The sequence below is a fragment of the Marmota monax genome, unplaced genomic scaffold, assembly GCF_021218885.2.
Source record: "Marmota monax isolate L192 unplaced genomic scaffold, Marmota_monax_Labrador192_F-V1.1 WCK01_AAM20220418_F8-fsc00087, whole genome shotgun sequence".
In the NCBI taxonomy this organism is placed as follows: domain Eukaryota; kingdom Metazoa; phylum Chordata; class Mammalia; order Rodentia; family Sciuridae; genus Marmota; species Marmota monax.
In genome coordinates this window covers 2,959,660-2,974,006 of record NW_026693476.1, presented here as the reverse complement: position 1 = coordinate 2,974,006, position 14,347 = coordinate 2,959,660, and the positions used below count along the sequence as shown (strand labels likewise).

The 14,347-nt window shown below is 47.5% G+C and overlaps 1 protein-coding gene across 3 annotated transcripts in view; it reads right to left on the bottom strand.

Moving 5' to 3' along the window:
- Window positions 1–12,953, bottom strand: part of Igsf3 (immunoglobulin superfamily member 3) — an 87,667-nt gene extending 74,714 nt beyond the window's left edge. For all 3 annotated transcript variants that reach the window (XM_046458272.2, XM_046458273.2, XM_046458274.2), the window contains exons 1-2: window positions 12,819–12,953; window positions 11,512–12,167 (exon numbers count right to left, since the gene is read on the bottom strand). In XM_046458272.2, coding sequence (XP_046314228.1) covers window positions 11,512–11,554 — 43 coding nt within the window. In that variant the 5' untranslated portion in view covers window positions 11,555–12,167; window positions 12,819–12,953. The remainder of the gene's footprint in view (window positions 1–11,511; window positions 12,168–12,818) is intronic.
- Between the last annotated feature and the right edge of the window lie 1,394 nt (window positions 12,954–14,347).

Sequence of the window (14,347 nt, the reverse complement as noted above, 5' to 3'; positions counted from 1 at the left end):
CTCTTTGGTCCTGAGACACCCAAAGACATTACAAAACTGTTCAGCAAATCACCTCTCAAGAGTATCGTCAAGGGTTGTCCAGTTTGGGGATGAGCCAACTCTCAGCGCAACCAGCCCTCTAATAAAGTCTCCACCTGTGAGGCAGAATTCCCATCTGACCTCCCCTCTCCAGACCAGCAGGAAACCGCTGCCCCATCAAACTGATGAGGAGAACCAGAAAGGCCTGGAGAAGGACAGCTTACAGGAGGAGGATCCTACCCAGGCCTCCAGGGCAGCGGCCGGCTGCTAGGGATCATGGTGATTTCCACCAGGCAGAGTTACACCCCGCTGGGACCTGAAGACTTAGGGGACTTGGGGAGAAGGGAGGAACACACCTGGCTACCTCGGAGGTCAACAAGGACATGGGAGAAAAGCACCGATTCGTGCCTCTTTAGGGTTGAGCCTGCGTCCAGGACGGCACCGGGCAAGAGCCCGACTGCACTGAGCTGGCCCAGCAGCTCTGGAGAACAAGGCCAGCAGCAGTGAGGTCGCGGCCATGTCCCACGGCTCCACGAGGAGTCACACAGAGGGAGGCAGGGGGCAGAGTCTAAGGTGGGGAGGATGGATCAACCCAACCATCCCAGTCCCAATGAGAGGTCCTCGGGAGAAAGCCTGGTGTTCTGGTTTAGATGTGAAGTGTCCCCGCAAAGCTCCTGTGTGAGACGACACAAGAATGTTAGAGGGGAAATGATTGGGCTTGAGAGCCTTAAGCTAATCAGTGTGCTGATCCACTTGAATGGATTAACTGGCAGGCAGGGTGTGGCAGGAGGAGGTCGCCGAGGGCGTGTCTTTGGGGTAGACATGTTGTACCTGCCTCACCTCCTTCAGCACAGAACAATGGAGATGGCCATCTGCGGACTGAGACCTCTGAAACCACAGGCTCCAAAAAACTTTTCCTTCTCTAAAATGGCTCTTGTCAGATCCTTTGGTCACAGCAGCAAAAAAAAGCTGACTAAACCCCCTGGTGCGGCTGCTAACTACCCTATCCATGGGAAGTATGCAATTTTTCTATTTCTATTTCTCTTTTGTTCTGGCTTCCTAGAAATTCAGAGCTAAGTATGAAATTCCCAAATTCCCCCAGACAGACAACATCCCCAGCCGTTAATAAGGACATTCCATATATTTAGGACTTGGGATGTTTGTGTGTTTTCTGGAGAAAGAATTTTCCCTTTACTCCCCACACATCTTAACCCGCCTGCATCATTGGAATTCATCTTCTCACTCCTAGAGGTCCCTTTCTCTGGGATGCCCAGGGTATTGGTAATTCATGGCTGCTCAAGAAGAGCTAAGAAAAAAAGGATATTGAAGTGACAGCAAGAAGAAAGACTTAGGGATTTAAAAAAAAAAAAAAAGAGTTCCCTAGTGTCAGAGTATTTTTAATTAATCGTTCTATTTATTAAAGATTTAAAAATACATATCAGGTGACTATTTAAAAATGTGCATCATGATTTTAACTTAATTCTGTGGTTTTTGAGATCATAGATAACAATGAGCGCTTGTCACAGGCACTCAAATATTTATCGAATGAATGCATAAAAAAGTCTTTTTAAGGAAAAATCTAATAAGTAGATTCTAGCAGAAGAGGGGCTGTCTTCAGTGATCCCTGGAAGGGCAGTAGCAGGTCAATCTCTGATGTCTACCAGCACTGACTAGGATGTGTGAATCCAACAACTTCCAAAAATAGCAACTATTCAAAAACTCAGGTCTAAAGGTGAACCAACCAAGGAGCCTCCTCCTTCTCTCAGAGTCTTAGGGAAAGTCATACTAGTGAATTTAAAAAGTAACCCATCACCTTGAGAGGATAATCTCTTCCCAGCAGTAGCTGCTCTGCAAGGCTGGAGGGGAAAGTTCTCTTTCTTTGGGTTAAAGTCTTACTGTTGAGCTGGTAGCCAGAGACCTAAGAGGTTATTCTAGTCCCTTCATTCTAAATGGAGGAAGCATCTGAGAATTGAAAATGTAGACGGCGTCTCATTATATTCTAGTCTATGAACAAACAGTTGATTGGATCAGACACACAGTGCAGTGTATTTGGTTGTCTTCTTAACAAGTTTTATGTTACAGGCATCGTTTTAATTTAACACAATTTCAACATTATGACAAAATGGTCAATAAAATATAAATGTGCTTAATTTGTTGAATTTATACATTTTTTACAGAAAATATTAGGAATAAATGAGCCAATTATTCTCATTAGATACATCAAAATTTAAGGGTGGGATTTTTATTATGACTCTTGTGCTCCTCATACAGAAAGACAAAATTATTGTTATAGAGCTACTGAATGAGGTTCACTACTCCCCAATGATTTCACAAATTACAGCTTCAACTAGCTATAAAATAACCAAATCAGTTCTGATGTGGCCATAAAATTAAGCCTGAAAAAACAGTGAAGTAAATCACCCCTTAAGAATCATGTTGTTGAACAATATATTCTATATAATTCCATTTGTGTTAAAAAAAATCTGTATCTGTTTGAATACATGCATAGCAAAGGATCTTGAAGAATATATGTTAAATCATCATGAATATGTATCAAATGCAATAAGGGTCATGGGACAAAAAGGAGAACTTTCACATTTTACTTTCTATAGTTCTTACCACAGACTTTTATTCACTGTTACCTCTGTTAAAATGTTAAAAAATATATATATATATAAAATACAACCTACCACACAAAGTTAAAACCAGTGTCACATCATCTTACTTTTATAAAGCATTTTGCCCTAAAGCATTTTGTTAGCTGTCGTAAATTATGACTTAATTCAAATCAAATATTCAGTAAAAATCTAGATTTCCTGATGGGGAGTTATACCTAAGAGGCTACAAAACTTCATTCTCTCCTTTTTCCCCTTTTTGAGAACCGATACATAATAGTTGTCTATGTTTGTGATTTACAATGTGCTGTTTCAATTACACAATGTGTACATTCTCTGGAAGTCTTTAAAAAAATAAAACAAAATAAAAAGGAGTTGATTGTCCCTGGCCCAGGCCAGGACAAGGTGGGTGTGTTCTGAATGCAACACAGAAAGTTGCTCAACTCCAGGTCCCCTCCCTCTCCCTCCTGAAAGTGCTTTCTGGCAAAGTCAATCAAGGTCACTAATGCAAACAATTCACTTGCAAACACCACCTAGGTGGTCCAAGGTCCCTAAGGCCCAAAGCAGCACTTGGAGTCCAGAAGCTGGCCACACTGGAGATTTTCAAAAACACCAAGCAGTAACACCACTTTCCCAGATGGCAGATGCAGAACTCAGTAGCTAAAGGGCCAGGCGCATGTGTTCTTTGGTCATCAGCAACCCAGAGTGCAAACCTAGGTTTTTGCTTCACAGCTGGATTATCTCAAGCGTGAGCGAGCATACTAGTTATCACATGATTAATTACTTCTTGGTAAATGCTGTCTGGGAAACAGATTTCAAAATGTGAGGTCCTGGGGGCAGGGGAGTAATGAAATGGGTCCTTGAGAAGTAGGAATTGGAAGCCTGCCTAACACCACAACCTGGCCAGCAGTGCTGCCACAGGTGTACCAGGGCCAGACTGGGCACAGAGCCGGTCTCAGAGGTTGTCACGCCAGAGGCGGTAGCAGGCTGCACTCTGGAGTATTGGACTGCGGGTCCCAAGCAAGACAAGAATCAATGCACAAAGATTAACAACGACTTAGGACAGGCCTGGGCAGACTTCAAGGCATCAAAGAATTGTTGTCAGAAAAAACACACAACCATTATCAGATTTTTTCTTTGTTTCTGTTTTATCAAAGGGGAGGATAAGGACCTGACGGGAAGCTGGGCACCCCTAGGAGACTGGACACTGATTTCTCTGAGTTCAGTTTTGTTAGAATGTCTTCGATCTTATTATCTCTGGTGCATAGAGGGACAGGCCAACCTTCATTCCCACTTCCAGTAATGCCCAGGGGACCCTGGCCACTTCTCCCAGAGTCCCTCCAGGATACCCACTTAGAGCTTTCTGTTATTTTCCACCTACCTCCAAACCCAGTCCTCAGGCCAACTGACTGCTCTGATCTTACCAAGCACTGCCTCTCCCGTCCCCAGCATCTTCAGACTTTTATGCGTCTTCACCCTTCTACAAGTCTTCTCAAAGTGTGCCCAGATGGTCCACTACCCCATAATCCTACCAGGACATTACTCTCCTAGTACTTAAAAAATAGCCCCAAATCCCAGCTCTACCAGAGAGCCTCTCCAAATTGACCACTCGCTGACTCCTCCAGCTTCATCTCTCTCCTCCACAGAAAACTCTCTCCACTCCCCCTAATAAACAGGAAAACAAGACCAAACTTGCCTCTCCCCAGTAGACACCGATCTCAGAGAGCACAGACCGTCAGTGTCTTCCCATCCATCGGCAAAGCCATTTTCCGTTTGTGTCTCTGGTGGCCCTGGATGACCAGCTCCTAGAGGGCAGGGGCAGAGTGGTGAGCAGCTAGGCCACAGTCAACTCAATGAGGGGAAGAGAGGGTGTTCTGGTAAATTTAATTAGAGGGCTAATAGAGGTTTAGGCAGAAACTTGGCTTGAACGCTCATTAGTATAAAGCCTATTATAAAGGTTTTTAAAATGTATCTGACCACTTTCCAGCCTGGGTAGAGTTAATATAATTTAACCTTTGATTTAAAACCTTGCAAGGCCCCGGGCCCATCATTCCCTTCTGCTACTATAATTATAGATGCGGAAGATGTAGGGGCTGGGCCGATGATTGCTTGGAAGCTAATTTGTAGAATAAATCCTTCCTACTGCATCTTGTGATTTTTTTTTTTAACCTTTCTGAATGTGAAGTTTAAAAAAATCAAAACAAAATCCCACTTAACTGAGGATTTGGGTTGAGGGAGCTCCAGGGCCAAGGTCTTTGTGCAGTGCCTACCACTGTGGCTCACAATTAGTCACTTAATAAAGGGTTCTTGATGAGGGAATTCGGCAGCATGTGATTTTCTACAACTATAAGCTTGATTTTGACGCAACCACTCCTTTCTTTGAGAAATCAGGGGCATTCACACACAGGTGTCCTGAATTTCTGTAAATTAAAAGCCAACCTTTTACAAGGAATAGCTGTGCTTACTTTGAATCAGCAAAGAAACAGGTGTCTGCTCATGGCAGGTTAGAAACTCCTAGAGGAACCTACAACTATTAATCAAGGAGCCACAATTCAAGCAGGCACAGGGTCCCCAAGACAATCCAGCAACTGGAACCCCTTCCTTCAGCTCCCAGGCCTGGGCTCCGTGGAAGGGGTCTGAGCACGAGGGACCCATTCCAAACCCCAACCCCAAACTCACTATAATCTAAATCAATTTTCCTATCCAGCATCATCCAATCTGAACTGGTCCTTATGGCCACTGAGTCATTTCTTCAGTCCCCAAAAGGCCATTCCAACCACCACCATGACTGCTCACCAAGCAAAGACAAAAACTAATACCCAAAGGATTTGATTGGAAATTGCATGCACTTCCTGTCCAAATCCTACCCATTTCTGAACATTCATCCTGTGTCTGCTAATACACTGTCTTCCTGAACCACCACCACCTACACTGAACTGTACTTTGAACTCTGCGGGAGTCTATGGTGAGAATTCAAGAGGTATGCGAACTTAAATGGAGGAAAAATTATCTCTCTATTTTTGCTGGCCTCCAAGTGAACTTCACAATTCCTTTGATTATGAATGGGAACGACCAACATCGTAACATCTCCAGCGCCTGTGATTTGTCACAATAGAAATCACATCCTTTCATATCACAGTGGATATATATACCCCCAAATACAATTTTATACTTATCACAACACCAGAATCATAACAAGGGTTAGGCCTGCTGGTAGAAGTTATTTAATTTAATGAGTTCTTAAAGAGGTATATTGCTATATCATAAGTTAAATTTTTGTCATTTTGATAGCTATATTTCAATAAAATTTATTTGCTTTGTTATCCCATGCATCTTTAAGTTTATTCATTTTTAAATGTTATGTCAGACAAGGTCCATAAGCTTCACCAGACTGCCAAAAGAATTCATGGCACAAAAATGTGAAAAACCCCTAACTCGATGGAATAAACTTTGTAATCAGAAAAAAGTTGGATTCAAATTCAGGCTCTGCCAATTTCTAGCTTTTTCCTTTGAACAAAATTACTTAGACTCCTTAGCCTTGAAAGTCCTCATCATGATCAACAGAGCCAACATAAAGACAGCATTTATCTTCTGAAGGCTGGAGGTATAATTCATTGGTCAAGCAGTTGACTCATATGCAGGAAACCCTGGTTCCATCCCAGCACCACAAAGCAAAAGAGAAAGATGCATTTGTCTTGTAAAACTATTCACTCGTTTAAAAAATTTAACTGAGCACCTACTTACTTTTTGCCTGGCGCAAGGCCAAGTTTTTTGTTGTTGTTGTTGTTTTGTTTTTTAGTTATAGTTGGACACAATCTTTATTTAATTTCTTTATGTGGTGCTGAGGATTGAACCCAGGGCCATGCATATGCTAGGCGAGCACTCTACCACTAAGCCACAATCCCAGCCCCAAGGCCAAGTTTCTAAGGCTACAGTGATGAACTAAACATGACAGAGATGGTCCGTGAGCTGTCATACAGAAAGCCATACTATGTAAAACAGCACAGTGGCCAACACACAAGCATCCCATAACATTATAGTACTCACTGCTAACATTGCACAGGTAGTGTTTAATATATGCCTATTTATGTTGCTTTTAGGTAACAACTCGTGGTCAACTGAGCTTATGTTTCTCCCACTGGGTTTCTTAGAGGCTGAGGCCAGACCTTGTTCTCAAAGATGAGGCTGCTTGTTAAATGACAGAACAAAGGATTTGACACCAAACAGTCCTGGCTTCAAAATTCCACTCTATCACTTCTAAGGTTGTGGCTGTGGCAGAGATTAGTAATTGACCCCCAAATCTATTTTCTCCTTTCCTTAAAGCAACAGGTCCTCGAGTTTTTGACAGATCCCACTTAGGACAATACTTTCCACACTCCCTTACAGCTAAGTCTGACCACATGACCAGATTCTAGCCAAGAGGAACATAAGCAAAAGTGGTGTGCAGAACTTCCAGGAAGTGTCCTTAACTCAACAGCACTTGCCCTTCACCAACCCTTTCCTCATTCCTGATGGCTGGGGCTTGAATGGCCATCTTGGACTCTGAGGTGATCGTGAGAGTAGGGGGCATGCACAGGGGGCGAGTCAGAAGAGTCTGGGTCCCTAACACTATGAAGCCCTACATCAACCTGATCAGTAATACATCTTAGGCAAGTAACTGAATCCCCCTGGACTTCAATATGCCCACCTATGAAAAAAAAAAATGATAATACAAGGTATCTATCTTGCAGGGTTGTTTTGAGGGCTTGGTTCACAGTATAGGCCAGAGTGAAGAGAGCTGGTTTACTGCTGTTAGCAGCATTGCTGCAACAGTCATCTTGCTGCAATGAAAAATGGAGCATCTTAACAGTCCTGAGTGCCTACAGGTGATTCCATGATGCTCACAGCCGAAAAGATGCTACAGTTTGGATCTTAGATGTCTTCCAAAACCCATGTGTTATAGGCTTTGTCTCCAGGTGGTGGTATTGAGAGGTGACGGAACTTTTAAGAGGTGGAACTAGAAGGAAAGAAGAGATAGTGGAACCAGTCCCCTTCCTCTTCCTCCATTTTCTGGAACTGAAGTGCATGTATTTTTTTTTTTTCTACCTCACCCTTCTGCCATGATGTGCTGTCTTGTCACAAGCTCAAAAGCAACATGGCCAATCAGTCACGGAGTAGAACCTCAAAAACTGTAAGCCAAGTAAACCTTTCTTCTATAAGTTAATTGTGGCAGGTATTCGGTTCTAGTAACAGAAAGCTGACTAACACAAAAAGCACCCTAGCCAGTTGAGTCCTCCTGACAAGAATTCCCTTCTTTGGCATTTCATCAGATGATCCTTAGAAAGGCAAAGTGTACTACCTCCGGGACAGTGTTAGGACAGTGGTGTTTGTTTGCCCACAAATCACCATCCTCATCCCTTCCTTGAGAACCTCTCCTTGAATGCCCAAACTACCTCCCTTCTCTCCTCTGCCTCCTCCTCCTCTTCTATTTTGATCTCCACAGTCCTGCCTCTCAGCCCAGACCCATCAGTAGATCAAAGTTTCTTTCAGTCTGTTTTGGAAGCACCCTCTGGCCTTCCCCCTAACTAACTGGGAAGTAAGTGATCTCTTACTCCCATCCTTTTGAAACAAGAGGCTTCCCAAACTCTGCAGAAGAACTTGTTTCTCCTGGAGGAAAATGTAAGTGATCACTCGTCATCTACAGGTTCTCCTGTGTTGATCCAAAGACAGCCCATCCCCTTCATTTGTCGTGGCTAACACTTTCAAAGTCATTTCAACTTGTTTGCAACTCCATCAGCACTGGTCTGGGAGGTGGGACTCTTCATGGTACGCAAAATCAAAATTTCTGTGTCTAAAGCTTACATTCATCTCTCCTGATTATTCTCTTCCTGTTCGTGCAGATACAAATCCTATTCTCTTCTCCCACACTGTTGTCATTTTTCCCTGTCACTGTCACCCACGTAGGCTGCTCCCAGGCACTGATAGAGCACCAATCACCCTCTTCCTCCCTCCTCATTCCCTCTTCTTCGTACTCAAACCAGCCCTTACTACCACTCCCGTCTTCTGCCCCTCTGGCTCCACCTCCTTTCAGTAGTGGAGATGTTACTGTCCCCCTGGCTTGCCCAGGTTGAAGGTGGTTTTGGAACTGAAACAAGGATTGTGGCAGCAGCCAATGATTCCAAGGTAGGTGGGTCACCCAGGGCTGCAACGGCAGGCAACAAGATACAGCATTCAGAGGACAAGCCTCAGCCAAGTAGCTTCAATGGGACAAAGACATGAACAGGACCAGTATCCCAACAGGCAGTAGAAGATGAGCCTGACCCAAATCCTCGATACTGGCAAAAGAAAAGAGCAGAAAAGCACAGGGCTACTGATGCCGAGCGAGAGTCACAAACATCTCAGGAGATTTTACCCTGTGTACCCCTACACATAGGATCACAGGATTCCTAAACTCAAATTGCTGTTTCCTGGAGACTGGCACCCATACGTCTCACACTGAAGAGCACTCGGCCTTACCCAACTTTTTGCGAACAAAATTTGATTCCACATGGGCTCAGCACCTTGGGATTCTTGGCTGTTTTAAATTCACACCATACATTAGTTCACGTTACGTGTTAATTCACATTACACGGCAAGAATGCTGACGCATGAATCAAACTGCTCCAGACTGCAAGCAGGAAATAAAAGCCCAAGAAGGCTTTGTGTTCCCTCCCCAAACACCTTCCCCTTCTCCCAGGTGAAGTCGGAGCCAGGCCTTCTCCCCTGCCTTGCCGACGGTTATCGGGTATTAAGGAGTGACAGGTGCCACGGGTAAGGCTCAAAATCAAGCAGAGATTACCAAGTGTGTCCACAGTTCCAAACGTCCCCCCCTCTCACCCACGTCTGGCCTTCTGTCATTGTTCCCCGTTAAAACCTTGATGCTCATTTTCCTCCACGGCACCTCTTGGCACAGGAGGGCGGGGGTGGAGGGGAAATGACTGCACCCACCCAGTGCCAAGGACCCAGCTCCACTGCACAGCGGCCCAGAGAGCGAACAGCAGGGAGAGCAGCAGGCTGCCTTACATTTTCTTGAGCAGCCAAAAGAAACAAAAGGCACAAATGTCACATTTCCTTGTTCCCATTGGTGGTTCCTTCTCCTGCCCTGGGGTCCCACCCTTCCACTTAGTCCTCTTTCCCACTCCAGCCACACACCCCACTCCACACCCAAGAACTCTCAAAGGGCTTTCCTTGTTTGTGTCCTTTCGAATCCACATGAATCACTAACTGCTGATTCAGATCCAGATACTAAGTGAATGACACATACAGGAGAACACACACAAACGCGGCACTCAGAGGCTGGCAAATGGAGGGCTACCTGCCTCCTTGCCTCTCCTTGCAGAGAGGAGGCGCAGAGACGGCATCCTGACTCACAGATGGGCAGCCAAGGACTGCATGAGCTGCCAGGCTGGGATACGCGTGTGCACCGAGCAGTCGGGCTGGCTCTACTGAACTCGCACACTGGCTCCCTCACTGAGCCACGCGTGGGACTAGCTGGGAGAGCCCAAAGACTAATGCCTGGCCCCCAACCCACAGAATCTGCTTCCAGGGTCTGGAGCGGTTGCCTCAAGATTTTTTTAAAGTTCCCTCAATGATATCAACATGGACCCAACTTTGAGAGTCACCGATGGAACATGTTTATCGTTAGGAGTTTTCAGACTACTCAAGGCAGTCAAGATGTTTAGACTATCTCATGTTCTTGACTTGCCACGGCAGCCCTAGGATGTTTTATTGAGACTCAGATGTCAATCACGGTGAGACTGTGCCTGGAGCTGAGGTGCTCTAATTCCAAAGTCCATTCTCCTTCCACACACCTGTTAACTCTCAGAAAGGTGTGGGCAATGCAGGAAAGCAAATTCCAGTGCCAAAAGATTGCGAATAAATTACGTAAGTGCAAAATACCTAGATTTAGAAAGGCAAACACCACAGGCAGCAGTGATAGATACCCTTTAAATGCAGAGAAGAGAACCATACATAAAGGGCAAGGGGTGTGTCCAAGGTTGAGGTTTGAGGAGATAGGGAGAGAATGCACCAGCTCCTGGCTAGTGAGTTCACTCTAAACCCAACATACGTTGTAAGACACCAAACTTAAGTCTTGCAGGGTAGCATGAAAAGCATGAACAAGTGTTGGTGGGGGTGTGCTCTCCCTGGGGGTGGATCAGAGGCTCACCACTTGGGACCACAGTGTATTCCTCCCACTCGAAACATTCAGACCTTCTCTGAGGGAACAAAAACTAAACCTAGCACACCCCTTACCAGGCAGTTTCCACTTCTCCAATCTCTCCTCTTCTTCGGAGCCCATGCTGAGATTCCTTGGTGAGGAGACACAGGACTAACATCCTCAAACACTTAGCCTACAGACCACTTAGGTAGGAAAAACATCCTTTCAACCCCATCCCACTCACTTCCCCTCCAAAAAAAAAATAAAAAAAATCATTATCACCAAATAGACTTTCCCGACAGAGTAGAAATTACATTGCCACTTCCAATTAGGAACGAATGCAGACCAACACAAACGTGAAAACACACCGCAGCATCCATGACCGTCCTACTCCAGGAAGCTAGTCACAATCCACATGCAGCCCTACACCATGGATGTGCAGATGAGAGACCTCACCCCAAGGCCCAGGACAGACACTTGAAGATCAGCAAAAATGTTCCTGCTTAAACACAAACACAATATGCCACCACTCCTCCAGGATCAGAAATGGGCCTCTAGGTCTCTCCTTCAATCTGTGACACACCAACTCCTTCCTGGTGTAGCCTGAAGTCGAGAGTGGATGGGAAAGAAACACAGGAATTACAGGAATCAAGAGCAGGTTAAACTTTCACATCGATTGCACTGATAAGCACAGCCACTTACCCAGCATAGCCAGACAGCTCAGCACCGGGAGAAAGCACTTCATGTCGGCAGCCGCAGCAGTGAGAGGTCACAACACAGGGCGCTTCCTCTTCTCCCAGCACCTAATCTCTCATTTCTGGCAATCCACTTATAGCTCCAGAGAACAGTTTTGGAAATAGAACTTAACTCGGAGAATGACCGCCGGTTGAGGATGGCAATCAGAAGAAGGGCGCTGGGGGGTGAGGGGTGGGGGGAGTGGCAAGTGTGAAAACTCCCTTATGCTAAAGGAAGGGTCCAGAGCAATACGGAGGGAGCTCTAGGCTTCTGCCACATTGTGTGCCACGTCATTTCCACTGGAACCGTAGATGGTGGTGGATTAATCCTCAATAAAAAGCGAGAAGGAGAGTCTGAGAAAATCCTTTCATCCACTGATTATACAGGAATGTCCTTGGCTTCGCAGTGAAGGTGTCTGTGATCTCCCTCATTCGGATTCCCCAAAAGGGAGACCTTGGACAGCCATATCAGCCTGGCTTGTATCGACAGTTTGGATTTCCTCATCAAAAAGTCCCTCTCCATCCATGGTGGTGACGGAGCCGTCACCTGCCCCACACCTGCCCAGGGCACACGAAGCAAGAGGGCATCCGGAAGCCCCGAAGCGGTCCCACAAGACCAGATCTCTAGAACAAACAGAACAGATTCATTAAAAGCAAATGCAACCGCTGCAAAACCCACAGGGGCCAAGCGCTGGGCTGCTCCGGACACCTGGGTCCCGTCCCTCGTCGAGGACGACCCATCTTTGCATTTCTGACCTTGGGCCTGTCGCTACCTTTCCCTCCGCCTCAGTTTCCCTCCCCAAGACAGAGCCAGGGTAGAAAGCCCGATTGACTGTTCCTGAAACACTTTCACCCCGGGCTTCACTCCTGAGGTTTCCCGTCGCCTCCTACCGAGTCCGGCGCCGCGGGTAGCCCCACCCACCACCGGGGCAAATCGGTCCGGGGCTCCGAGGAGGGACCACGGCTCCCGGGCTCCACGCCGGCCCCCGCCCCGACCGACCGACCGTCCCAGGTGGCCCCGCTATTGTTGTACCTTGGCGGGGGGTTATTTTTCGCTGATTGGGAAAGAAAAGAGACCGGGGAAGAAGGGAGCCGGCGGCTCCACTTTCCGCGGCCGAAGCGCGCTCCCTGCGCGGCCAGCCAGCCCGGGGAAGGGGCTCGGGCCCGGGCCGACCCCGAGCGCGCCGCCAGCCTCCGCGCCTCCCTCCGCCCGGCTCCGGGCGCCCCCTCCCCGCCCCCGCCCCGGCGCCGCCCGCCACCCCGCCGGAGCCTGACCTGGCCGCCCGGCCTCTCCCTCCACGCGTCGGTCTGTCTGTCGTCTGTCGGTGGGTCGGCCGGCGCACGCCTCGGGGGACGCGCCGCTTCCTCCTCTCCGCCTGCCACCGCACCAGCCGCCGCGCTCCGGCCCCTCCCGAGGCCCCGCCCTCCCGCTCCAGCCCGGCCCGCGGCACCCGGAGTGGCCGCGCCGGGCGAGGGCGGCGGCCTCGGTGAGCGGCCCCGCCCCGGACCCGCCCCTTCCCCGCCCGGAGACCCGCGGGCGGCTGGGGCCTGGGGGACTCGCCCGGCGCGAGGTGGTGGGGGGAGGCACCGGAGGACCTGGGGAGAGCTGCGAGTGGACCGAGCGGCCCCGAAAGTTCATCAGCGGTTCCCACGCAGACCCCTGCCCGCTGGCGAGATGCACAGGCCCTTCCCAAAGCCCAGCGAAGGACTCAGGGGCGTGAAGAGGGCGGCACCAGAGCGCGTCCCCTCCCTGGGAAACAAAAACAAAGCCCTTCCTGGGGGACTTGAATCTGTTCATGTAAGGTACCCCCATACTGTGGCTTCACTCTCTGATGCCATCTGGACTCCGAAAACAGCCTGGTTTCTCCACTACCTAATTGGGGACCTTAACCAGGTCATCTAAAAAAAAAATCTCTCTGTGCCTCAGTTTCCCCCTCTGTTATATGGGGAGAGAAACCCATTTAGTTATGTGAGATGGCTAGGTCATACTTAGAAAGCACTTAGAACAGTGTCCCATACATCATAGCCACTCAGTAAATATAAACTATTAATCTTTGATGGCTGATCACCTTATCCAAGCAAGTGCTTTTTCATTCATTCAACATTACGGAAGAACAGGACAAGGTTCCTCTTGGAGCTTGCCGTCTAGTGGGGCTACAGGCAATAAAACAGGCATGACAAGAACAGTGTCCAGGAAGCACATCCCCCACAACCCATTATGGGGGATAAGGAGCCAAGTACTGGTCATAGGAAAACTAGGTAGAAACTGAAGAAGGAGGGTCCAGAAGAAGAGAAAGGAGGAAGGTGAGAGTAGCCACATTAGAGAACCAGAAGTCTCTGTGGGGCCCAGACTAGACTGTGAGAAACAATTGGAAGAACCAATTCTTAGATGCCAGAAGCTAGGGGGCTTTGTATGATGTGTTAAGGGGTCTGGCCCTTAGCCTGGGGCCATCAGGAAGACCCTGGAGTTCTTAAGTAGGGAGTGTGGTTATCAGATTAAAATTTTAGAAAGACCATCTGTCCTCACCTTGGAGAGTGGATGGAAAAGGAGTTTTACCAGAGGTTGGCACAGGGGTGGGGTGGCATTGCTGAAAATCTAGAAAAACATGATGATGACCAAGATCACAGAAGCAGCAACAGAAAAAGAGGAATCGGTAGGTCCCCTGGTGCCAGGAGGTAGGCCCCATAGCATGCAAGAGAATGTGAGGAATGGGCAGAAACAACTATTCCAGCTTCAGTGGAGATCAGGAGACAGAGGAAAAGGTTGGATATATTGTATGTGAAATGCCCAAGAAGCAGCCAGG